Raw genomic sequence first — 24,893 nt, 5'->3', positions numbered from 1 at the left:
CCATGGGAAACTCAAAGCTCAACAAGGCCAAGTACAAGGTCAACCAGGGCAATCCTCACTATCAGTACAAACTGGGGGCTGAAAGGATTGAGGGCAGCCCTGTGGAGAAGGAGCAGGGGGACTGGTAGATGAAAAATTGGACATGAGCCAGCAACATGTGCTTACAACCCAAAAAGTCAATCATATTCTGGTATGTGGTGATTCTGTCCCTCTTCTCTGCTCTGCTGAGACCCCACCTGGAGTATTGCATCTGGCTCTGAGGTCCCCTGTACAAGACAGAAATGGGCCTATTAAAGCAGGCACAGAAGAGGGTTACAAAAAGTGACAGAAGGCTTGAACACCTCTCCTGTGAAGGAAAGCAAAGAGAGTTGGAAGTTGTTCAGTCTGGAGAAGGCTGGGGAGACCGTATTGCAGCCTTTCAACACATAAAGGGGGGTTACTGAAAAAGATGCAGTGAGACTGTTTACTGTAACAACAGGACAAGAAACAATGCCTTTAAATTAAAGAGGGTAGGTTTACACTGGACATGAGGAATAATTCTTTTATAATAAATGTGGCAAGACAGGGCAACAGGTTACCCAGAGAAGCTATGGATGCCCCAACCACAAGAATGTTCCAGGTCAGGCTGGATAGGGATTTCAGCAACCTCATCCAGTGAAAGATGTCCCTGCCATGGCAGGGTGGTTGGATTATGTGATCTTTAAATGTCCCTTCCAATCCAAACCATTCTATCATATGTACTCCAACGCTTACTGGGGACATTAGGCTCTAAATTAACATACTGGACAGAAGTTTTCCTGTTATGCACCTACTGCTTCGTACAGAGTGGAGGTACTTAGTGAAGGAGAATAGACTAACACTGATCCAGAAGAAATCTTCCAAACCACATATATAATCACTGAATCATTTAGGTTGGGAAAGATGCTCAAGATCATCAAATCCAACCATTAACCCAGCACTCCCTCTAAACCATGTCCCTGAGTGACACATTTACACTCCTTTTAAACATCTCCAGGGTTGGAGACCACTTTCTTGGGCAGCCTGTTCCAATACTTAATAATCCTTTTGGTGAAGACATGTTTCCTAATGTATTATGTCACTGAGCATATTTTGTTCTAGTTACAGATAACTAACTAGTCACAGATAAGGTAGTGATAGGCATGAAGGGAACCAAGATCTTTCATACATATTAAGCTAAAAGACTAAGCAGTGCCACTGTGAAACATACGTAAATCTAAAACTCTATAATCTAGTATTTTACTATTTCTTTTCAGCCTTAAAGGAAACATTCAAAATGGCAACTTACCAGGATTATGATGGGTTACCGATTCTCCATTTTGAAATGCATCTCCAGCCGCATTCATTCTACCAGGATTGAAAGGTCCTACACCAGTCTTGGTCTGTGAAGTCAAAGATGGGGTGTATGTTTGCAAATTAACACCAAAATTATTTGACTGCAGTCCGTTAGATACATCTCCCAAGCTGGCATTCTGCAGTGACGTTACATGTGTAATCATTAGGTTCATGTCACACCCATCAGCATCATTTTCTAAATGACCGTCACTGACAGAGCTCATAGCACCTGTTTCTAATGTAGTAACATTAGCAATCTGAATTTCAGAGTCTGGTTCTGTGGTTATACCACTATTACCTATTCCTGAATTTACCTTACTTCTTGAAAAACTGGAAGCTGAGAATTCCATTTCGTTGGTTCTATTTTTACACTCTGGAAGCCTTCGTTCATTAAAACTGGAAGTATTCTTCTCTTGTCCTTGACTTGTTTCAATGTCTTCTTCATCATCAATAATAATAGTTTCACTTATACTCCCCTTTTGAGAATTTAAGTCTTTTGGAGAAGGAAGCATTTTGCAATCATTTCCTTTAAGTTCTTCATTTTTTGATGACGTAAATGCAGTGTTCCTTTGGTCTGCTACCAGTGATGCAGAATTTTGCGGAGGTTGTATAGGTTCAATAAAAACTACATCATCATCATCTTCTATAGGCGAGTTTTGGAATTTATTAGGTCTAGAAACTAAAGAACTCGGTGGCCCTCCAAATGTATTTCCTACATTTGCAAGACCTGCTGCCATGGTGGTATTTCCTAGCAGACTAGGAGTATGTTGAGACAAGTCTAATCCTCCCAGAGGACTCGTGTCCATTCCAGATCTGCTGTTTGAAGAAAAACATAAAGCAAGAAAAAACCACATCCAACTTCAGAGTAAGATAAAACTTTCCATTAACAGTTCTTAACAATAACTACAGAATTAATAGTTCCAGCTTTTATTTTATTTTCTTCCTGAGATAACATAAAGAAAAGATAGAAGTTTTTCTATGCTCTTCTTTGAATATCTTAACATCCATTAACTTTCTAATTCTGTACTAGCAGAAAAATACAGTCACTACACATCACAATGTTTTATCAATACATACATACACAGGAAATAGAATTTTCAGTGCTATTTATTACATGATCCTGATCTCTCAGTCCCTTTCCCACCCCACATATGCACGCCATGATCTTTTAACACTGCTTTTGCTAGACTGCAAAGCAAGATCAAGAGCTAGGCATACAGAAAGAAAAACTGAATTCCTGTTAAATTTCGGTCCTATTAAGAATGTTAACAACTTCGAAATTCAACTGATTTTCCCCCAACCCCATGCTGCCTAAGCTTCTTAGGTAGCCACAAAATGACTGGAACAAAGGAGTAAGGAAGAGATATATAGGCAACCCTTGCACATGACAGGAATAGATATATTACTGAGCAGCTCAAAGTGGACAGTAACCCCTCATTTGTAGCCACTACAGACTGGCAGCTCATTTGAAGTCCTGACTTATTACCTCATGCTCCTACAACTTCCAGTAACTTTGTCTCTTCTCTTTTTAAGAGCAAGCAGTGTTTATTCAGACTACTTCCCAACAGCTACTTTGCCTGGGGAGATCTGTTTGCTTTTCATAATTGTTCAGTTTGGGGAATCTGTTCTTCGTAATTGTCAATTCAACCATGAATTAAAAATGATAAAAGTCAACCTGGATATAATCAAAGCTAAAGGACCTAAGATTGCTCTAAAAACCATCTTTACTGAAGATCAGTAAGTTAAACTGATCTTGCTATAATACTACAAGAAAAATACAGACATAATTATAATTTGGGTATGTCTTGGAGTATATGCTGATGTGTGACATCACTTAGTTTTTGTGCAAGGTTAGAAGTAGCTTTCTGTGGTTTTTTATAAAATCTTTATATAGGAAGGTAAATACATGAAGTAGAAATATCCTGCTCATCTATACTTACCCATCCAGAAATCCACTGCAATCTGTTTACCTTAATAAGTTGCTCCAAGAACTTTTATTTTCTTTCCTGTGGGGAAACTGCTCTTGTACCAACTTGCTGCCCTTCACAAAAGTAGTGTGGTCTGAAACAGGGTTAAAACAAACATTAGCTATCTAAAACGATTTCCTCATCTCAAGCATCATCTGCCAGCTATGTTCCTTAAACTGACTTCCTACTAAATTTACAGTTTAAGTTCAAACCTGACTTTCAGCACTGTGATCCTACAGTAAGAGAGCATGTGAGCAGCAACAGTACTGTTTGAGATCTTCTACTCTGTCACATCACATTTCCAGATGGCTTTATAGAGGGGAAAAATATGCCATGTTTGGTAAGAGACAGACACACCTAACTGCAATTGAGTAATCAAACATTAGAATTAAGTAGTATATGTGTAATAGAATATTAAGGAAATAAATGATTCAAGTAAACTAAGAAATGGAGAAAAAAATCTTAGCAGTTACATTTCCTTCTTTTCTATTGGGTCAACCTCCTTGTTGCCTGTAGCAGAATACACTATGCTAAAATTAAAATATAAAAGGAAAACTGAAGAACATAAAATCAGGCCTACAATGCAATATAAGCCTTACACTGCTAATAATTTTCAACTTGTATATATGCATTGCAGTGATACTTAGTGCAGATTCAGGTATCCATAGCCTGTATTAACACATGTGATCACTCACAAGAGACTGAAAATGTTTAAAGTTCAAGCCTCTATTTATTCTTCAGGTTTTATAACAGTCATTAGGTTTTCCAGACTTGGCAGCATTTTTAAAAGAGAGAGCAAGAGAGCATCAACTTGTGTAGTAATCTACTGTTTGAGGACAGCCTTAAAATCCCCAGACAGTAAAGATGTCCAGAGGAATAAAGCTCCAATATTCTTCTACACATTTACACTGTTCAAGCCCTGTTGCCCATTAACTGAGCAGGGGCTGGGGAGGCAGGACAAGGACCAAACAGTAAAGCTGTGAACCAGATTAATCCTAGGAGAGGCGACCACCTTTTAATTCCTTCCTATGTTAGCCTTACAGCCAAATGCCATTATGTAATAGCATTTGAACTGCAATAAAGGTAACACTGAATTGGAATGAAAAAGGTTTTCTTACAAAAAAAACTTGTATTATCAATGCAGTTGGCTTGTACCTCCCTGGAAATCAGTCAGTTACACTGACGATTAATTTAATCCAGTATTCTCTTTCATCTATTTTACTTTTTCCTCTAGGGCTGAATAATTTAGTTAGATTTTTCTGCATCTCAGCTTCTGCTGAAAAGAATTAAGTCATTTTTTAAAGTTTCACAGTTTTATTCTATATATTTTCTTTCTCTACAAGGAAAAAAGCATCACAAGCACATAAAGCTTTTAATAAAGTTTTAAATATACTTGAACAGATGTGAGCAGAGAAAAAATGAGACTATGCCAAGACTACATGCCAGGCCTGACTCAAAACCTTTACTATTCCTATTTTCACAAATCCTTAGTAGAGAGACAGACTTGGGCTGTATTATAGTACATGCACGTAATATGTAGCAAAGTTAAGACTCAAAACTTGTATCTTTTTGCCTAAATATATTTACTTATTCCACAAAGCTCTGAGGTTTTATTGAACTGTACCATTAAGTATTAAAAAAATTAGAATTTATGTTTAACTACCAGTGCAAAGTTGATGCCTTAGGTTTTGCGGAAAAACCGATGCCTTGAAGTGGCCACCTGAAAACAGAGACTACACAAGAATAAGAGAATAAAAGGAGGTTTTTATTTTAAGGGCCTTCAAAGGTACACCCTGGGCAGTCAAAAGGCCACACCCAAGACGGACACTGGGTCATGGGTTCTTCACACTTTCAGAAGTTTGGTCCATTTGCATATCAGGGTTAATTCTCCAATTATAGCCTTAGTTAATGATGTAATTACCCCAAATTTGCCCCCCCTCTTCAAGGGCTTTTAGTTTACACATTTTGGGGCCTGGGACAATCTAGGTGTCCTTGGAGAGCAAACCTAGAGAGGGTTGTTACGTCTAACCAGCATGAGAGAACAGCAGCTAACAGGTCACATGAAACTTTAAAGTTACACACTGGGCAGTACAGGGTTTGAAAAATACAGAAGTTAAAACCTAAGGCATCAAAGTCATAAGCAAAATCTGCATATACTTCCCTGCAATAGCTCCTACCTCCATAAAACTAGAAAACAAAATCACCCATAAAATGTGCAAAATGAGGTAGCTTGTTTTCTAAAAGTAGGAGCAAGGAGAAACACAAAGACAACGTAAGCAATGTCACAGTCAGTATTTCTAAATTAAAAACTACCCAAAAAGAGTGACTTAGAGTGAAAAAAATAGGTTTAGAATGGAAAACTAGGAGAAAACTCACACCTCAAAATTGGCAACAGCAAAAGATGCTTTACAATAGAAATACAATTGTTAGAAACCTGTGAGACTGATTAGACTGATCACTGGATGAATTGCTGAGATTTGGGGGGAAAAGCAAAACTGAAACAAAAAAACCCCCAACCAACCAACAACACAAACCCCCAGCCCAACAACAACCAAACCAACCAACCAACCAATCCCTCCCCTGCCAAACAAATCCCACAAAAACCACAAACAAACAATCCCAACCAACAACAAAAAAACCAACCCACAAACTAGTGAGACCTAGTCTGCAGAAAATGCATGTTCAATACTGCTGCAGAATAAGCCGAAGGCTTTGTAGTGGTACGCACACACCAAAATTTCAGATGGACAGAAACAGAAGCACTACCAATATTCAACAGCCCTTCCTGAATCAGGCTTTGTCTGTCCTTCTTAATTTAAGCTACATCACTCACCTATTAAAAGTCTTCACGCTGAAATAAATTACGATCCATTGCTATGTTCAAGGCTTAATTGCTGGAAGAAATAAAAGGCAAAATGCAAGCACTTCTTTAGAATGATGACAACTACCACAGCTCTTAAGACAGCTAAGTAATACTTGTAGGTCAACTCCACTGATGAACGGTAAGAGAGTTAAATTCATGAATTGCAGAAATCCAGGTGATGTATATGACTACCTCAAACAAAAAAAAAAAAATTCAACTCCACTTTAACAAAAGCAGAAACTGGAATTCAAATGCTTTTACCAAGTGCCATTAATAACATGTGGAATGAAGGTGACAGAAGGTCACAGTTATGTACACTTGGAGCAAAAGCACAAAAATCAAAAGGAGTCACTGAAATCTGGCTAAAACTACAGTTCCACCAAAACAGGGCATTGGAAATAGACATCCAAAGTAGGACCAGCATGTACAACTGCTTCCATATAAAAGCTGTAAGCCAAAAAATAAAAAGAAAAAAACTTGAAAGACTACTTTGGAGATAATACATAACTGAGACATCTTCAAATGTGAACAGACAAACAAAATTTAGGAGACAGTATCCTAAGACACAAATACAGGAACAAGAAGAAAGGGGTTTATTTGCCTCAGCGAAAGAAAACTACTTTCTGCTAGGAAAGCACAGTATCATAACTAAATTATTTACCTCAACAGGTACAGGGCTACATTTAAATTCCACATCCCAAGCAGAAGAAACAGCCTATTAATGGTAGACCATCAATCACTTCCACTCAAGTGACACCATGGGTGAGATAATGGAAATGAGACTGCAAAGTAGTAACTGAAGATTTCAACTACTGTTGTGCAAACTAGGGGGTTAAAAAGCAAAACCAACCCACCAGTGAATGATGGGCCAAATTTTTACAACAGAGCCAACTTCAACTATCTAGAGAACTCTCTGAAGAAAAAGCAAATCCTAGTCTAACTCTGAGCCATGCAACATAGTTCAAGATGCAATTATCCAGATAGCACTCCAGAAAAGCATATTTAAATTCCATGGGGAATAAAAAAAAATTAAAAATACCTCATTACTTCAACATCTGGCTTCAGTAAGAACAACCTCAGTGGGAGGAACAGAAATAGAGCAGTTAGAACAAAAAGCTTGAAAGCATGAAAGCATTTTGAAAACTCACCATATTATGCATACAATCAGTCCAAAAAGACTCCAAAAACCCCGTAACTACTACTATCAGGAAGTCTCTGACCTACAAAGGTGCTGGAATTGTACTGGGGGAATGTTTCACACACATCTCATACACTTTTTGGTTAGAAACAGGCTACTGACCTATGTCAGAGCAACAGTTTGTCTAAAATCCCAGTTCTTGTCAATTTTACAATCGGTAAAATTTTCCAGAAGTAAAAGAATACCCAAGAAGCCTGAACTGGAAAACACAGAATAAATTCTTTGCACTGATGTTCAGTAAGGAAAAGATCAGGGAAAATCACATCTAAGCTCTCTTTCTAGGGGTCAGGTCAGAGGAAAAATGTTGCATCAAAGTGCTAACACAAGGGGATTTTAGAACAAATCACTAGGGCCATGTGGCAGTCACTTAAGATTTCTGAAGCCATTTTTTATTTCAGTATTTGCAACCAATTACTTAAGCAAAAGGTGAGAACAATTACTCAGACTACAGTCCTATCTCTATCACTAAATAAATTGACAGAAACTACAGCTGAATAAATATACACAAAAAAAGGGGGGGGAGGGGAGTAACATGGATTTTGCAAATAAAAGGTAATGTCTCTCAGGACTACTGCTGAAATCTTTTGAAGGGTTCACATACTTTTTGAGCAACCCTGATTAAACTGCTATATCCCACTTAACTTTTCCAAAAGGCATTCAAACACTGTACTCACTGAAGACTGCTGTGGAAACTATCTATAATAAAGATTTTGAGAAAAGGTTCTCTGAAGGATTTGTAATTATTTAAAGAGAAAAATATCACATGTTGTTTGTTGTTATCACAATAAGGACAAGTTACCAGAGGGGTTCCAACATATCAACATATATAAGTCAGCCAAAGAGAGTGACTCCCGAAATGAGTGCTTGCTAATCATACAAATCTGTTCACAGCAGCTGAAAGCAGAAACTGATTGTAAAGCAGTGTGGTAGGCAAAATCACTAGTGATAAATGCAAGGTAATGAACGGGGGGGAAAGAATACACGTAACAATTTAATGAAATAAATGCATTGATGACTTAAACACAGTGGACCAAAGGCAACTCTACAAAATTCTTAGCCAGCCAGCTGAAAACCAGAATACACTTGCAGAAAAATCAGGCTATAACTGAAAAGCTTCTATTCCTAGACATCCTGGTTGCAAACAGGTTACCCAATTGTCTACTTGCCTAGTACAGCAATTACCCTAACCTAGTAGAGGAATAATTATCTTCTTGCATACAAAAGAAATACCACTAGCCTCATGGAAGCTCAACCCATTTATCCAAAATCTGGATTTCAGCCTATGGCTCTCAGGCTGACTGGAGCTGGGGGATGGGTGTCAACATTTTGGTAAAAGGTTAGAGACTATCTGAACATGTCCCGATGTTCTGTGAGGCCATCCAGTTCTAATGATCAGTTCCTGACCCTGACATTCATTTGACCATAACATCATTTATTTCTTTAATTCAGCTGCTTTCTAAAGTTCCTATCCTTATTAAAGAAAATCACTTGTTATCACTTGACTTCTCCTAACTCTGATGATTACAAGCTCAATAAAGACTATCTGCAAAGCAGCTATCAAGAAGCTCTCCAGCTTAATGTCTTGCTACAGCTCAGGAACACTCATTCCCTACACAACCAGATGCAACCTACATACCACAGCCTTCTTGGGGTATGAATCCATGAACCTAGTGACTGGTTGAATGTATGCCACAGTTCACCCCAAAACCAAAGCACACCACTCCAATTAAAATCACCTAAAAGTAGCACTTTTCACTGGAATTGAAGCAAACTAGTAACCCAACTATACCCACATATAAGAACTGAAAAGTGCTAGAAAAACAAAAGTAGCCCAGCATTTTTAAAGCACTGCAATTTAAGCCAGCTTTAAGCTACTACTCCAGTCTCAATTTGGGCATACTGAATGATTTATACTGTGTATGGAGAGACTCCTACCTATGTGAATAGAACTCCATGTTAGAGAAAAAGCAGTTGCAGGGCCCTTCTGGGTCACTAGATATAAAACCCTTAACACAGGCAACCACATAAGCTGTTTTGGTTTGTGGTTTCTTTCCTCCTTTCCTGAGGGGTGTATCTAGTCATCAGCCTTAGCATTTTTACGTTCAGATATGCCTTGGACATATGGTAGCTCTGATTTACTGTTAACTTTTACATCTCTAACAGAAGTTTTAGCACTTTTGAAGGTCTGCCTAGTTACCAGGTCCACAGTCTCATTGCTACGCTATCATGCAGCCCAGCTGTTTCTGCAACCACACACATAGCCAGACAAAAGAGACTTTCCTGCTGGAATCCTTTCCAGCCAGATCAGTACCCCAAACCAAAAATTTCTGTGCAAGAATACTACAGCTATGCCTGAAGAGATCAAGGTTGGTGCCACAGCTCTGAACTTCAGCACAGAGATCCTTCTAGCAGACAGGACAGTCACGACAAGCTGATGGCCATAGACGGAAATGCTCTACCCTGATAGCAACTACCATATAAAACACTTCAACATGAATGTGCTAACTGACAACACAGCAAGCAGTGACAGGCTGAATATTATAACAGGTCAGACTGAGTTTTACAACATGTATATCTACTGGTCACACTGAGTAGTGTATCTGAAACGAGCAAGGCTTTAAGGAAGCCTCAGATATTACATTAATGCCACAATGACTCAACTATTTCATCTGCCAGTTTCACATACAAATCATGCTAATGAGTTCAATAGGAATACTTGCATATTTTGGGCTAACTCAGGTGCAAGTATTCACAACACGAAAGTAAAACAAGGGTCTTAAATTACTATACGGGCTTATTAAAGAGTCTGAATAACATTTAACACAAACCCATCAATGTATTTATATTGCTGGTGTTTCAGAACACAGGTAAGAGCTTTCAGGAAAAGGATACTAAGTTTAGGTTCACAAATCTAATTTCTCTATTTGCCTGAGTACCATCACTACAAAAGCCTGGTATATCTCATTACTTCAGTCTTGAGACACTACTCTAGAATTTATTTTCCAGTAGGTTTGCAGCTGCTTCAAATTTAATTATTTCCCCTCATTTTGAAAGAAGTTGTATGGATTGAAGAAATTAGCTTACTAAAAGTCATTATGTAACACTCAAAATGTGTTTGTCACGCAGATTTCATAGAATTCAACAAAAAAAGCATATGCAAAGATCTGTAATCCAGCAGAGACGGCAACTAAGAACAGTAAAAGGGCAAGATCTACTTAGTGAAATATTTCAAAGCAAGTCAGAAAATTTTGGTTTTATTCAAAAGAGTAACTATATACACACAACTAAAGCTTACCAAAACCATGCAAACTTTGCTATCTTCTGAGCATCTTAACTGAACTGCAGCCACAACTGTTACATGTGAATCCTGACGTCTGTTTTCCAGCTGATGCTTCCAGGAATATTTGAATAATTTTACTTAACACAGCCTCTTCCTTCAGTCTTCCTACTCAATGAATGTTAAGAAATGCTTCCTTGCATGCATGAACAGAATCAAAATTCAGACTCAACCTCAAACTTAATTCTATGAAGGGGTATCCAAACCAAGCACCAGTAATTCTCAAGATTACTCATCAAAGAATGAGCAGAACGTGGCACAGGAATTCATGGCAAATCAAAATCATAATGTTGACCAACGCTGTTTTAGGGCAGCCATACTGACATGTATCTCCCCCTTATCCACACACTTTTAATGTATTTCATGGCTGTTTAATCTTGGAAAGATACTGATCAGCAAGAACATAGCACCATTTCTAGCCTTAAAAGCCATTATGTGTAATGCAGTAGGACAGTAAATTTTATCTCTCTACTACTCAAGCAGCAAGATGCTGCTTAAGGATGTCCTTTATTATAAATGGAATAGAAAGGTGAAACAAGACAAAAAAACAAAGGACCCACAGTAAATGCTTATCTATTACTTATAGCCAAATGTCTATCTATTTCCAGAAAACAGGCAACGCTAGACCACAGCAACAGACTAGAAAGATGGCTAAGTGGAAAGGAGTACAGAAACAGCAGAGAAACACTGTGCTAAAGATATGAAAACAGGAAAAAGACAAGTAAAATCCTGAGAAATAAATAGAAAGTGGCATTACTACAGCATGCAAAGAGGTAAAATTGTCATTTGATGGATCGTAACTTTAAAAAATGTAACACTTAATAGGAAGAACAAATACTGAATGGCTAGATCAGACACAGAGCCGGGAACAGTAAATTAATTTAGATGTCAGGCCTGGTCAATAGAACACAGGCCATTGGTGTCAGTGGGTCACAGCACACACTTCAAAAACATGCCTTACTCTTGCTCCACAGGGAGCAATGAAGATTAATTGCGAATTCAAATCTATGAAGGCTCTACGTTTTTCTGGCATTTCAAGAAAACCCAGCATACACAAATAGCACACAATCGTTCAAATTTGTCAAGTTGAAGAAATTGGGTGTACAGCCAATCGTATATAAACCAAGCAAATGTGAATGAACAACTAGAGACAGGAAAGAATAGACCTCTCAAGAGCAAGAATGTTCCAGTGTTTGATTATCTTAGCTATGCACAATTTTTTCCCTTGTTGCTACTTATGCCCATTACCTGCCATTCTATCAATAGGCATCTCTGAGAAGAGCTTGGCTTTGTCTTCTCCGTATTTTCTCACTAATTAGCTGAAGACAGCAGTAACCTGTCCCTTCAGCCTTCTCTTTAGACTGAACACACCCCTCTCTCCCAGCTTTTCCTTCTTTGCTATGTGTTCCAACCCTCCAAGCTGATGGCCTTACACTGCACTTACTCCAGAATATCCATATCTTCATTAGGATGGAGTCTAACCAAAACCAGACCGAACATTGTAGATGTGTTCTCTCAATATCAAACAGTGGGGAACAACACCTCCCCTTAAACTGCTGGCTGCAGTCTTGCTTAATTCCGTCCAGTATGCTGTTTACATTCATTCCGCTAGGGTGCACTATTCATGTTTAACTTGCTGTTCACCAGGACTAGCCAAAGTTGTCTTCTATCAGCCCAGATTGTACTATTCCCAAACATTCTGGAAACAAAGACACTTTAACTGTCAACATGGACTTTTAACATTATTCTTCATTAGTGCTTCTTCTTAATTGGTTGGGTTTTTAAAATTTTTATCTTTAATTAGCATTCAGTCTACACTCATATATGTGTAACCCATGAACAAGTAGCTCTGCCTGGATAACTGGTATCCACCATGCCTAATGGCACACCATTTCTCAGCGCCTGATTACACAAATCTTTTTGACTAATGCTTCTAAAATACTTTATTTTTGCATATGCTTAGACAGAGGAAAAACTGTCATACCATAGTTTGTAAATGAACAAGTTTGCAGACAAACCATTTTCTTTGCCTTTAGCAGAACTACCTAACATCAGCTAATAGCCTCAACCAGATTTTTCATCCCTGAGAAATAATCAAGTATTGGCTAAAAATCTAGTATTTTGGGCCTGGTATGGACAAGCTTCTTCAACACAATTTATTTGCGGTGATTAGTACTCAATACATCTAGTAATTCAGAACAAAGAAAACTGAATTCAAAAGAGTAAGTAATGTTATTGCTATATGTAGGAGGGAAGCCCATGTAGACTACGACCAAGTAAACAGACAAGGAAGCTACAGCATAACAAAGGAAAGAAAAACTTATCACCACAAACAAAATGAGATAGAAAGGGAAGTGGGAGAAAATAAAACCAGCCACAAAATAGTTCAAGTTCTATATGAGGTAAGGTTGACGGGAAACGGGATCCAAGGCAAGAATAGATACGGTCAGCAAGGCAAGTATGATAGGTTTTCACAGCTGCACTGGCTGGCTGGCTGCAAGTTACATTATGCAATCAAGACTCCAGGTTACCAAACTGTTTTTAAAACGTAAAAGATAGTCTTATTTTTAAATAAGATGCATATTGTATTTGCTAAGACCACAGTTCCACAACTACAAACCACATTCAGTCTTGGACAGGCCTACTGTGGTTTTGAATTCCTGTTCCTTTCTTCCTTTCTCCCTAGCTGTTTAAGGATTCTAACAGCCAGTCCGTCATGGGACCTAACATGGTAGAAAGCTGAAACAGAAAAAACCAAGAGCAAATACTCTACACCTACATAGCTCCGCACCCCCAAATCTCATTGTGATGATTCATGGACCTAAACTGACTCCCAAAATTAAAAACATAAAACAATCAAAAATGCCAGAAAAGGCTCGTGTTGATACAAACAGGAAAGGACAATGACAAACCCAAGTTAGTCTGGTTTAAATGGTCATACAACCAAGGATATATACCTTAAATTTAAACCCATGAAAAATATACAAGGTAGTATTTGTTTTAAGCCAGTATTTTGTCTTTTGAGACCAAGTCTGCAACTTGAAGTATATTCTGAGCCTTAAAAAAAAATTCTATTAGCTTTCCTAGCGGGGAGCTTTTCAAATCCTCCATGAACTTTTGCCTAAAAAGGAGAAAGTGATGCCACAGTAAATTATTCCAACTCCTAGTTATTGTACCTGCTGAAAGGCTACACACTGTTCCCTGTTTGATTTTGTACTGCTTAGGCAATAACTGACACTCAGAAATTCAGCCTTTAACACTGGGGATGGAAAGGGAGATGGAGGAAGCACACCCAATTATCTAATATGTTATTGGACGCACAGTCTCTCCTAGATCAGGATTAAGTCACACCCTAATCTAATCTCTTTTAACTGAGGAATAGCCTGAGTTTATGAACTCTGTTAATAGAAAACATGTTTTCCACTCCTTAAGTAATTCTTGTGTATCTTCTCCAAACTTTATGGCTCTTTTAAATTACTAAAAAAGCTGAATTTAGTTCAGACCATTACTGTACTATACACAGTTTTAGTCAGACCATCTCTGTACTTCTATTTGTTAATTCTTTGGATAGAAGTATAAAAAACGATCGTCAAACACAGTGACAATGGCAAATATCCAATTTTTGCTTCTGGTAAAAAGCAAATCACCTTTGCTGAGCTCTCCGTTTTCTGCCATTTCTAAATTGTGATTTTTTTTTTTTATTACATGGATTACAAAGGACTTCTTACCTGGCCTCTCTAGATATTACTTGGCTTCTTTAATGAGGCATCACCTACCAGAACAAAACAATTTCCTAAATGAACATTTTTTTTCAAAAAACAACCACCCTCACAAGAAAACTACTGCTACAACTACTACTACTAATTATTATAATAAACAAAACCCCAAACATGCACACATGCAAACACTAGCTATAAATTCAAAACATGTCTGGTAAATTCTGCCAGCTTAATAAAAATTCTTAAACATTTATAGATTGGTATATTAATGATCAATTGTTGCTCAAACAAAATGATGACATTATTTCAAGTATAACACAACACTAGGTCTTCTTCCCCTTTCCACATACACAAAAAAAAAAAGCAAAAAAGGCACCAATACCACACCCATAGATCACAACTGTTATCACAGACTCCCAGGAGCCAAAGCTGTAGACCACATCATGCTAGCCACTGTGCAAACACCGAGTACAACTGTTCAAAGAGCAAACAATCTAAACACAGGGGGCAACAGATGGAGAGAGACAAAAATGAGAATACAAGGAAACAGCACCACCATAAACAATGGTTACAATTAGTTCTTGTTCTAAGGATGGTGTGTTTGAGTCCCAGGGTGACAGGAAAGGTGGTGGTTTGGTTTGTTTTCAGTAGGCTTTATTTCCTAAAGCCAGCTTCTTTTGCATTAACAGGTTGCAACTGGCTTGCTTGTAAGGGTGCACACACAGAACTTCTCCAAGCATGAGGAGCATCACAGGAGAATGAACGAAATTGTTTAACTGCCCATGATGCCACTTCCTAAATAGCACTGACAATCTCATTAACAAAAGGCAGATAATATCCTTCACAGTTAAATCCCAACATGAGATTAAAGGTAAATAAAACCTGTTGGTTTTACAGCCATAAAATACAAGATGCAAAAAGACCAGACAGTCAAAAGAGGAGTCCAGGAAAGCACTCTGGTATAGGCTTCTGAATCCAAATCAACAGAGCAGGATCGTTCTTAGCACATCTGTTAAGAAAAGTTGTTACCACATGATACAGAGATGTAGTCACGTAATTTATCAACACAAATAACAAACACTTAATTGCTGATTAACAGTTAAGACACCACTTACTATGTGGGAGAAATCTACAGTCTGTTAGAAGAGTGTGTGCTATGTCTAAAACCAGGGCTAGATTATGGGCCTGAACCAAAGACCTCATGACAATGCTGTCTACAAGCAAGAGCACAGAGAGTTTTCCTGTGCAATAGTAGCCTCAGCTAAAGGTCAGACATCCACAAAGAGAAGTCACAAGCACACACGGAGGTTTAGTTAGTTTAGAGGGCAGCAAGCCTGGAAGAGACTTGAAGGTCATCCATACAGGGATGATAGCTGAGTTTATTAATGAGATGAACAAAATGACTTCAGAGAAATTCGATGTAGTACTAGGAGTAAATACCAAGCTGGAAAGATTTTGCACAGATCTAAGGAAAAGGAACTCTTTGCAAAGAGAAGGTTTTCACCAAGGTTATTTTCAAGGAGAGGGGAAAAAAAGCAAAAAAAAAAAAAGCACAGTTGCATTATGAGTTAACTAAAACGAATTAACTTTTTTCCATGTTCAGTGTGGTTGCACTGCACAGAAGAGCTTAAAGAAACATAAGGTGCCAATTCACTTCCAACAAGTCTGCAGGAGGAAAACAAAGACATTCATGTTTCTTGGATTGACTGTGAGCTGTAAGCAGCCCCCAATTAATAATATTTGGCATAACCCATACAATTCTATGTGCATGATTTTCTATCTTCTTCCAACACCACCTTTCACAGCAAAAGATTAGAGGCAACTATATGTAGAAACCAACACAAACTCTTCTATAATGCCACTGATCTCTCCTAATGATCTGGCCTAGCAAAAGTTACATCAGTAGCTCTGATCAGTTGTCCCATCAGTTAACAGCATGTGCTGAAGCATACATCGCTACTTTGTACAAACTATTCCATGGGGGAATGGTGGAACTGAGATGACATCCTGCTCAGCATGTGTTGGGAGTAAAACTGATGAGCAGGGACTATGCCTCAACACACTTCTGTACAGCACTAGGTACACAGATTTAGGTATTACTGCCTTTGGAAGCTACAGTGATGCTAACTGAAGGATTCTGATAGTCTTGTAAGGGTTAAAAAAGCCGTACAATAGGGTTCACAAACCTTTTCAATAAAGAAGTAACATATTATACATTGCATTTTTTAGAGACCCAAACCCATAGTTTTGCACAACAGCAAACACCATTAAGTAGTCTTATCTCAGACAACCTTAAAAAAAGCAAACAAGCCCATCAATACTGACACTCAGTATGGCTGGCTAGAGCACTGACAATCCCCGAGTGTTTCAAACCAGTACTGCAGCTACGCTGTTCAGATCACTGAAGACTTGCTTCTGCACCCCACCTCTGTGATGAATCCCTGCTATCCCCGTCAGATTATTCTCTAATAGCTGATGGTGAGAAAGGGGCAGAGAAAGAAATTATGGCAAAGCTAATTCAAAAAAATTTAGGAAACATGGACAAAAATTAAGCTAAGCACTTAAACATGAGGACAAACTCACAAAGTACAAATGCCCTCTGAACCAACAGCAACTTGAAAAATATGTTGGCGGCAATCTTGTCACTGAAAACTGTCATTTGAACACAAAAGTTAACAATCTCTGTAGATTTTACTTATGTTGGACTAATAAAATCTGTATTACAACCATTGATTGAAATCATTTTGTTCTGACAGCAAACTGAAGCAAGAAAACAACTTTCATTATTGACATGTCCAGTCCATGAGATACTTCAGGTGAAGGCATGAGAAACCCTCAGTGGACCCTGTCCATAAAGGACAGTCACCGATCGCATCTATTGCAACTGTTGATGTTCTCATACGTACATATAATCAAACTCCTGGTGTGCGTGTGCCCTGTTGAACTCTAGTGGCATTGAGTTTCACAGAATAAATATAAAACTGATAGCTTCTGGAAGTTCATGGAAAGGAAAAGCTTTAAATTGTCAAAACCATTAAAGTATAAGTAAATGGCACTGAAATCATAGAATCATTTAGGTTGGAAAAGACACTTAAGATCAAGTCCAACCATTAAACTGCATCACCATGTTCACCACTAAACGATGTCATTAAGTTTCACATCTACACATCTTTTAACTACTTCCAGGGATGGCAACTCTACCACTGGGCAGCATGTTTCTAGGCTTGACAACCCTTTCAGTGAAAAAAATTTCCCAAATATCCAATCTAAACCTCCCCTGGTGCAACTTGAGGCCATCTTGTTCTGTCACTTGTTACCTGGGAGGCCAACCCCCACCTGGCTACAGCCTCCTTTCAGGCAGCTGTAGAGAGGGATAAGGTCCCCCCTGAGCCTCCTTTTCTCCAGGCTAAACACCCCCAGCTCCCTCAGCTGCTCCTCACAGGACTTGTGCTCCAGACCCTTCCCCAGCTCCGGTGCCCTTCTCTGGACACGCTCCAGCCCCTCAATGTCTTTCTGGCAGTGAGGGGCCCAGAACTGAACACAGGATTGGAGGTGTGGCCTCAGCAGTGCCGAGTACAGGGGGACGGTCACTGCCCTGGTCCTGCTGGCCACACCACTGCTGATCCAGGCCAGGATGCCATTGGCTTTCTTGGGCCAATGTGCAAACGCTGGATCATCTTCAACCAAGCCAACCAGAGCAGCAAAGAATGCTGCTTAACCATCTGAGTAGGGGCTAAGGGATGGAGATTCCCATGACAGCAAAGACACAAAGCCTTTTCATGCATTAGAAACCACAGAATCACCTGAGAACAGTCACACAGGAAGCAGCACCTCTCTCCCAAAACAGGTTGCAGGATGAATAGTCCCAATGAAGTGCATTTACACCAATGCACACAGCACGGGCAACAAACAGGAGGAGCTGGAATCCACTGTGCAGCTGGAAAACTATGATATAAAAATCAGTATAGTGAAAAGTGCTAACTGAAGAGGCCATAACATGCAACTGCATTCCAGAAATCCCACACTTCTTCCTTCTACCTAAAATTTCTCTTAGAAGTACAAACTTACAAATCTTGGTCCAAAACAAAGAACGTAAATAGTAGCATCTAAATCGAGTAGATTGTTCATACATCAAGTTGGCATCTAGTGTCAGCCATATCTGCCAGCAGCACATAGGGCAGGCTATAAATACGGAAGACAAGCTAAGTTTCCTCTGAACTCTAATGCGTAAGCAACCCAGTCAGCCACACAAGCATTCAACTACTAAGATAAAATCACTGAAACAAAGTTAAGAAGAAGTTGGAAACACTTTCAGCTGTGGAGTTAAACACAATTTCAGTGGACGCAAAACTCCACTGCAACATATGGGGGTTTTAAGACCCTCATGAGGCAAGTATTACCTCAAACTTCTCAGAGGACACTCCTGAGTGGTCTTTTGAACGCTTGTGAACTTCAAATTTCAATCCCTTTCCACAGATCAGTTGAGTTCATTGTTATTTGTGATGGAAAAAATAAACAATTCTCCATGAATAGTGAATTTTCCATTAGTAACAATTCTTGATACAAGTTCTTAACAGAATTCCCCATACTGCTTTTGTTGCAGGGTATACCAATTGAGTGCAAACTCAAACACTGTGACAGAACTTCAGTAATTCTGTACTTAGTCCTCAAAACCAAAATGAAAATGTCTTAAACAACACAAGACCATTCCTGATGCTGCAGGACCAAAAAAACCAAAACCCAAACCAAACAGCCCCAGCAAAAATCTGAAAGACATACCGGTTTTGTACCACATTCCTCTGTATACTTGAACAAGCTCTACAGAAGACAAAGAAACTTGCTTTCACTTTTTCACTGCCACTTTGACATTCTTGCTGATGCAAATCCCTCTTAGCATGTTATTACAGGGTAAGCAACAGCAGAATGCAATCATATATTTGAGGTCAAAGAAGATTAATAACAACAATATAAAGCAAATTTAGTAGATAATAAAGTGAATTTATTGCTCTAATTAAGACAGTCTTCTATTAAAACAACTTACTTAGTTTAACCACGTAATAACGTGGCTGAGGAGTTTGGTTCCTAGAGATGACCTTGCAGCACTAAGCACCAAATACATTCCCTCCTAGAGCAGCACGGTCCCATCACATGCCATAAGAAGGCTGTACTACCATCATCACAGCTGGAGGAGGACAGTGTGCCACCTACCAGGATGCTTTTTTTTTTTACTGCATCTTAGTAAGGTTTACTGAATCTTAGCTATATGGCTGTTCTTGGCAGTATTCTTATCTTTTCTTAAGCAGCCACACAAAGCGGCAATAATTTTTGTCAAACCAGATCCAGTACATAACAGTCCCCCTCCTTCCAAAGCATTATTTGCGTGGATTGCTCCTAGAAGTAACTTTTTTTGACATGAGGGATTGGAAAAAACAGAACAGCTGTTAGACTGGAACGCATAATGAATCAGAAATAAAATCGGATGGTAGCCTTACATCCAAGACACGGTAGAGTTAAAAAATTACGATTAAAATTTTTAAACTGCAGTAGCAAGTCAAGGTTTAGAACAGACCACTTTATTAATGACAACATGCCACGCAAACTCTTAAGAGTCTTTGGTGTGGTTCATAATTTTAGATGCTTAGAATAAATCCAGACCTGATGCCTTCCTCCTAAGCGGTGAGGTTTTGCAGCGAATCACTCATTCTTTGTATACGTAAGCCACCAAAAGTGACAAAGAAAGTTGCAAGCTGTGCGGATCTGGAAAATCTACCACGTAAAACAGCAAGGGACAGAAATAAAGGAAAAAAAAAAAAAATTAAGATACGAGTGGTGGGGAAGACTGCAACACCTGAATCCGGGCTGTACCCAAGCGAGGGACCCAGAGCGCAAGCCAGGCGCTGCCTTTTTGTTTTGTTCTCGGGCTGCACGTTCCCAGCGGAGCCGCCGCGCTGCCCGCCGGCGCCTCTGGCGGCACAGCCCGCGCACCGCGCCCGGGCCCACCGCGGCACCTCCCGAGCTTCTCCCCGTGCGCTCACAGCCTCACTTGCTCCTTCGCTGCACTACTTGGCCATTTCGGAATCCCCCATGCAGCTAAAAAACAGCCCCATTATTAACAAGGGCAGAAACTAGAGTCAAGTTACACCCCAGTCCTACCCACAGGGATTGGCAACCAGCCTCTCCTTCAGCCAACCTAACACCCAACAGAGAACAAAATCTGCTCTGAAAATCCCACACAGACATGCACACATCACAAATGCTCGCTATTGAGAACCTGTAGGTCTCCCCAGTGTCCTCCAGCTTTTTGGGGAAGGGACAAAGTGGATGGCTCAGAAGCTCAGCCAAGGAACCCAACAAAACCACCCAAACAAATCTGCGGGTGTAGAGAACCAGTCTAAATGCACAAAGAGACGCTTCTCCATCGCCAACTGCTGGGTGATTTTAAACTTCCCATGCCTCTTCTTAGCCTCGAGATGACACGCAGGACACGCGATTCGAGCAATGGAGGGGGGGGGGGGGGAATTCAAGATGGCTGAAGGTGTCTAGTCACGGATTTTCATACACGCTCCAGAACTCTAGAGGGCACCCGAAATATGCCCTCCTCCTCCTCCCTCCTGAGCCGGGTAACGTGAGCAGCGGCAGCAGCCCGTCGTCTGCCTGCCGGAGTTGGTATTGCAGGATGTCTGCAGCAGCAGCGCCCACCCCGAGGAGGAGCCGCCTCACAGCCATTACTGGGGCTTCGCCCCAGGGCAGCGGATGCTGGACCCAGGAATTTCCCCACCCAGCCCTGGAGGGACCTCATTCCACCCCTGCCCCCGGAGAATACGAGGCGGGGGGAATGGTTCAAGCCCTCCTTAATCAGGTCTAGCAGAGGCAGAAACAGATACACAAATAGCAGGCACAATGGAGCTCCCTCTCCTTGTTGGTCTCTGCCAAGCCTGCACCAAACTGGGCTGGAGCCTAAGGGAAACACACAGGGTTAACACGGGGCAGCGAGGATCAGGGAGCGCCCCCAAGGAGCGCTTCCTTCGCCTGGCCAGGGCAGGTACTGCCTCCATCACTCACCACTTCCCCTTAATCCCAACCTTTCAAATAAATAAATAAATAAATAAATAAATAAATAAATAAATAAATAAATAAATAAATAAATTCACTGCCCTCCCCGGGGGCGGTGGGGTACTCCTCAAGGCACACCCACGCCGCTTGTCCCCGCTGAAGGAAGGAGGGACAAGGAGCCCTCCCCGGGCGCCGCCGCACCGGAGGCTTCTACGCGCGAGTGTGGGGGACAGAGGTAGCGGTGGCACCCACGGCGGGGAGCAGCGAGTGTTACCTGCGAACTTGCCCTATCAGCCCTGAACCGGCGCCCGGGGGGCCGCGGGGCCCTCCGCGGCAGCGCCCCGGCAGCGGGCGAGCGCCCGCGCCCCCCGCCCGTTTGCGCGGCAGTTGCCCCCGGTCTCGGGTTTGCCCCCCTGCAGTCGGCCGGCAGCACTGCCGCCTCCTGTCCGCCATTAGAGGGACCCAGCCGAACAATACGGGAGGGGAGCAGCGGCGGCGGCAGAAGCGGCGGAGCGCCAGGCAGGGGAGGGGAGGGAGGCACCCGCGGGGGGGGGGGGGGGGGGGGGGGGGCGACGACGGCGGTGGGTGGGGGAGGCACCGGGGCAGAACAACAGCCGAGGGCCCGGCGGCGAAGGGAGGGAGAGAGTTAAAATAGGAGGCGCTAGAGCAGACCCGGCCCTTCCCCCAAATGCCCCTGCCCCCCCCTTCGGGGCTGCCCCCGGGCGCCCCCCATTTACCCCCGCCGCCCCCCGCCGTGGCGCGATGGTTATCCGCGGGACTGTCCCCGGTGCCGTCCGTGCCCCCGCCGCCAGAGGTGGCGGCGCGGCGACAGCACCGCGGGGTACTTCGCCCGGGTAGCTGGGAGGCACGGCGGCTGCTCTCCCATCCCCGCCCTGGGGGCAGCTGAGCGCCGCCAGCCCCCCGCCAGCCCGCCCCGATGAGGCGCAGCGCCCCGCGCCCCCGCCTTACCCGACTCCCCAACGCCTGCGGGCACGGACCCCCCCGCGGGGGACGCACGCACTCTGGCGCTACTCCTCCGGCGCCTCAACTCTAACTCGGTCCAGTCCCGGGCGAAGCGCAGCTGCTGCCGAAGGGGAGGAGGAACCGGGCCAAGCGAGCTCGGGGAGATCCGCCTCCTTGCCCCGGCATTGGCTTTCCCAGAGGGCGGGCTCTGGCGCTGGGCTAGCCGAGTGGGTGCACCGCCCATCCATCAGAGCCGCCCGCAGCCGGTTGACCCTATAAACTGCCAATCTTCCTCCTGGCCATGCTTGGGGTTCTTCCCATTTTGATCCATCAGGTTTGAGGAACCCGGATAGCTGCCCACCGACCGGCTCGTTACCGGTGCACGAGGGTCGCGCTGGTGCTCCCCGCGCCGCTCTTTGACAGCGGCAACTTGTAGAAGTTCTCGGTGCCGCCGAGCCGGCTGCGCCCCGCCGGCCGCGGGCAGGGTGCACCGGCCGTCTCGGCCGTGCGCTCGGTCCCTGCGGGCGCCACCGCTCCGGCCGTGGGGCGCGGGCTCGCCTCTCCCGCTCCGTCCCCCGCCGCCGAGCTGTAGAGGCTGGCAGTGGTTCTCCGAGGGGTCCCACTCCGCTCCTTCCCTTCCTGAACGAGGGCTTTGAACCTCGGGCCATTCCCATGATGGACAGAACATGGGTAATGGAAGCGTTCCCAGAGGGAAAAGGGAGAATTCACGTCTCCCAGGGAGGGCGCCTGGCCCGCGCCCCCGCAGCCTAACCCGCCGGGCAGCTCCTCCTGAGCCGAGGACGGCTTGCTGCCCCCGCCCGCCGCGGGGGAGGGCGCCATATCAGCAGCCGATATGGCTCCTGGAGGAGCTGCTGGTGGTGGTGGTGGTGGTGGCAGTGGTGGTGGCGTCCTCCATTTTGTCGGAAGCCGCTGCGGGAAGCTTGGTACCAATTCAAACCAACGTGAGGCGCAGCGGGGCGTCCATTTGAAGAGCCTCCGTCCGGCTTTCCCCCGGGAAAAGGAGCCGGGTGCCCCCGGCAATGCACTGGGGTAGGGGATGAGTGCTTCGGCCAGGCGCCGGGAACCAACTCTCCGTCCGCCCTCCGCCAAAATGGAGGATGCGCGCTTCCCTTGCGCGGCTCCTTCCCCCTGCGCTGGCCATGGCACCAGCGCCCGCTCCTTCGAGGACCAGGGGAGCACAGCCGCCCGTCTGGCGGGGCTGGTCCCGCTCTGCCCCATTCACCCATCCTCCTCTGCCCAGAAGAGGGAGAGAGAGAGCGCAATACCCGCCCAGCCTCTTCTAGCTGGGATCAATCCGTGCCAACCACGCAAAGCAGCGTCCCCCGGGGAGAGAGAGCCTCTTGCGTGCGCAAGGAGCTGGGTTTCAGCCGCTGGCGCCATTTCCAACCCGGAGCTGGAGCCTCCCGCGGGATTAGCCTGAGGGACAGCCTCCCTCTCGGGCGGCGCAGGAGTCATTGAAGGGATGTCTCCTTTCTCCACCACCTTTGATGTGTTTGGCTAATAATTTACATGTGTGGGAGAGACCAGAAATTTTCTATCATCCATTGTCACAACAATACATCTAATTTCTTCCTAATGATGCCACCCGGAGACACAGGCTCCAGTCAACAACTCAAGCCAAAAGCTTCTCCGGCACTGTTAGTGTATGTTGTTGAGTGGAATTAATGTGGGTTTGGTTTTGTTGACTTTGGGGGCTTTTTTTTTTTTTTTCCAAGACATGCTGCTCATCAGATGAAGCTTGGAAGCGCTACTTGGTGGGGGGGGGGGGGGGGGGCGGGGGGGGGGACAAAGTTACCTCAGGGCTGGCAGCAGCTTGCTCATGCCTGCAAAAAAAGATGTGAGGTGATGGCAAAACAGCTCTAACACAACCACTGCCAAGAAAGGAAGTGCCATGGAGATGCATCATCACTCATTTTGAAGGTCTCAAAGATGCTCTATAAATTGATAGACTTTGATCTGCAGTATCACACTAATCAAACTAATTACATAACCAGAGAGCTGTTGAAATTTCAACATGGAATCCCATTCAGTCCATCAAGTCAGCTGGCTCCTGACCATCTTCATTATTAGCCTGGAGTATCTTCTAGGTTGGTAAAACTCAAAGGCATATTAAGTTGTCCTACAGATTACATATTTGCCATCATTCCTAGTCATATGTATCAGGAAGATGTCTTTTGTTCTACAATAGTTCTTATCCGTAAGCATTTAAGTTCTCATGAAGTTCAGAAAGAAATTCAAGAGGACTTAAGCACCAGCAATGGATGGTAGAAAACAAGTGTTTTTCTAATTAAGAACACATTAAGAGAAACCTATCACTCTTAGTAGTCATTAAAAACGTACCTGAAGAATCCTTTTCATCTTACCACTGCCCTAGCAAGAGATATTACCTAACAGTATTATCCAGGACTATTATGTAGCA

General features: G+C 42.8%; 1 protein-coding gene across 7 annotated transcripts in view; it reads right to left on the bottom strand.

Moving 5' to 3' along the window:
* Nucleotides 1-22,612, bottom strand: part of ZMYM2 (zinc finger MYM-type containing 2) — an 86,132-nt gene extending 63,520 nt beyond the window's left edge. For 2 of the 7 annotated variants that reach the window (XM_048294788.1, XM_048294789.1), the window contains exons 1-3: nucleotides 22,460-22,610; nucleotides 3,324-3,414; nucleotides 1,307-2,169 (exon numbers count right to left, since the gene is read on the bottom strand). In XM_048294788.1, coding sequence (XP_048150745.1) covers nucleotides 1,307-2,159 — 853 coding nt within the window. In that variant the 5' untranslated portion in view covers nucleotides 2,160-2,169; nucleotides 3,324-3,414; nucleotides 22,460-22,610. Of the gene's footprint in view, nucleotides 1-1,306; nucleotides 2,170-3,293; nucleotides 3,415-6,153; nucleotides 6,215-22,459 lie in introns of all 7 variants that reach the window. The other 5 variants (XM_048294791.1, XM_048294792.1, XM_048294793.1 and 2 more) reach the window with 5 other exon arrangements.
* Between the last annotated feature and the right edge of the window lie 2,281 nt (nucleotides 22,613-24,893).

This window comes from Corvus hawaiiensis, chromosome 2 (genome assembly GCF_020740725.1).
Source record: "Corvus hawaiiensis isolate bCorHaw1 chromosome 2, bCorHaw1.pri.cur, whole genome shotgun sequence".
Taxonomy (NCBI): Eukaryota; Metazoa; Chordata; class Aves; order Passeriformes; family Corvidae; genus Corvus; species Corvus hawaiiensis.
The sequence above is the reverse complement of the archived record's forward strand: the minus strand, read 5'-3'. Positions and strand labels throughout refer to the sequence as shown.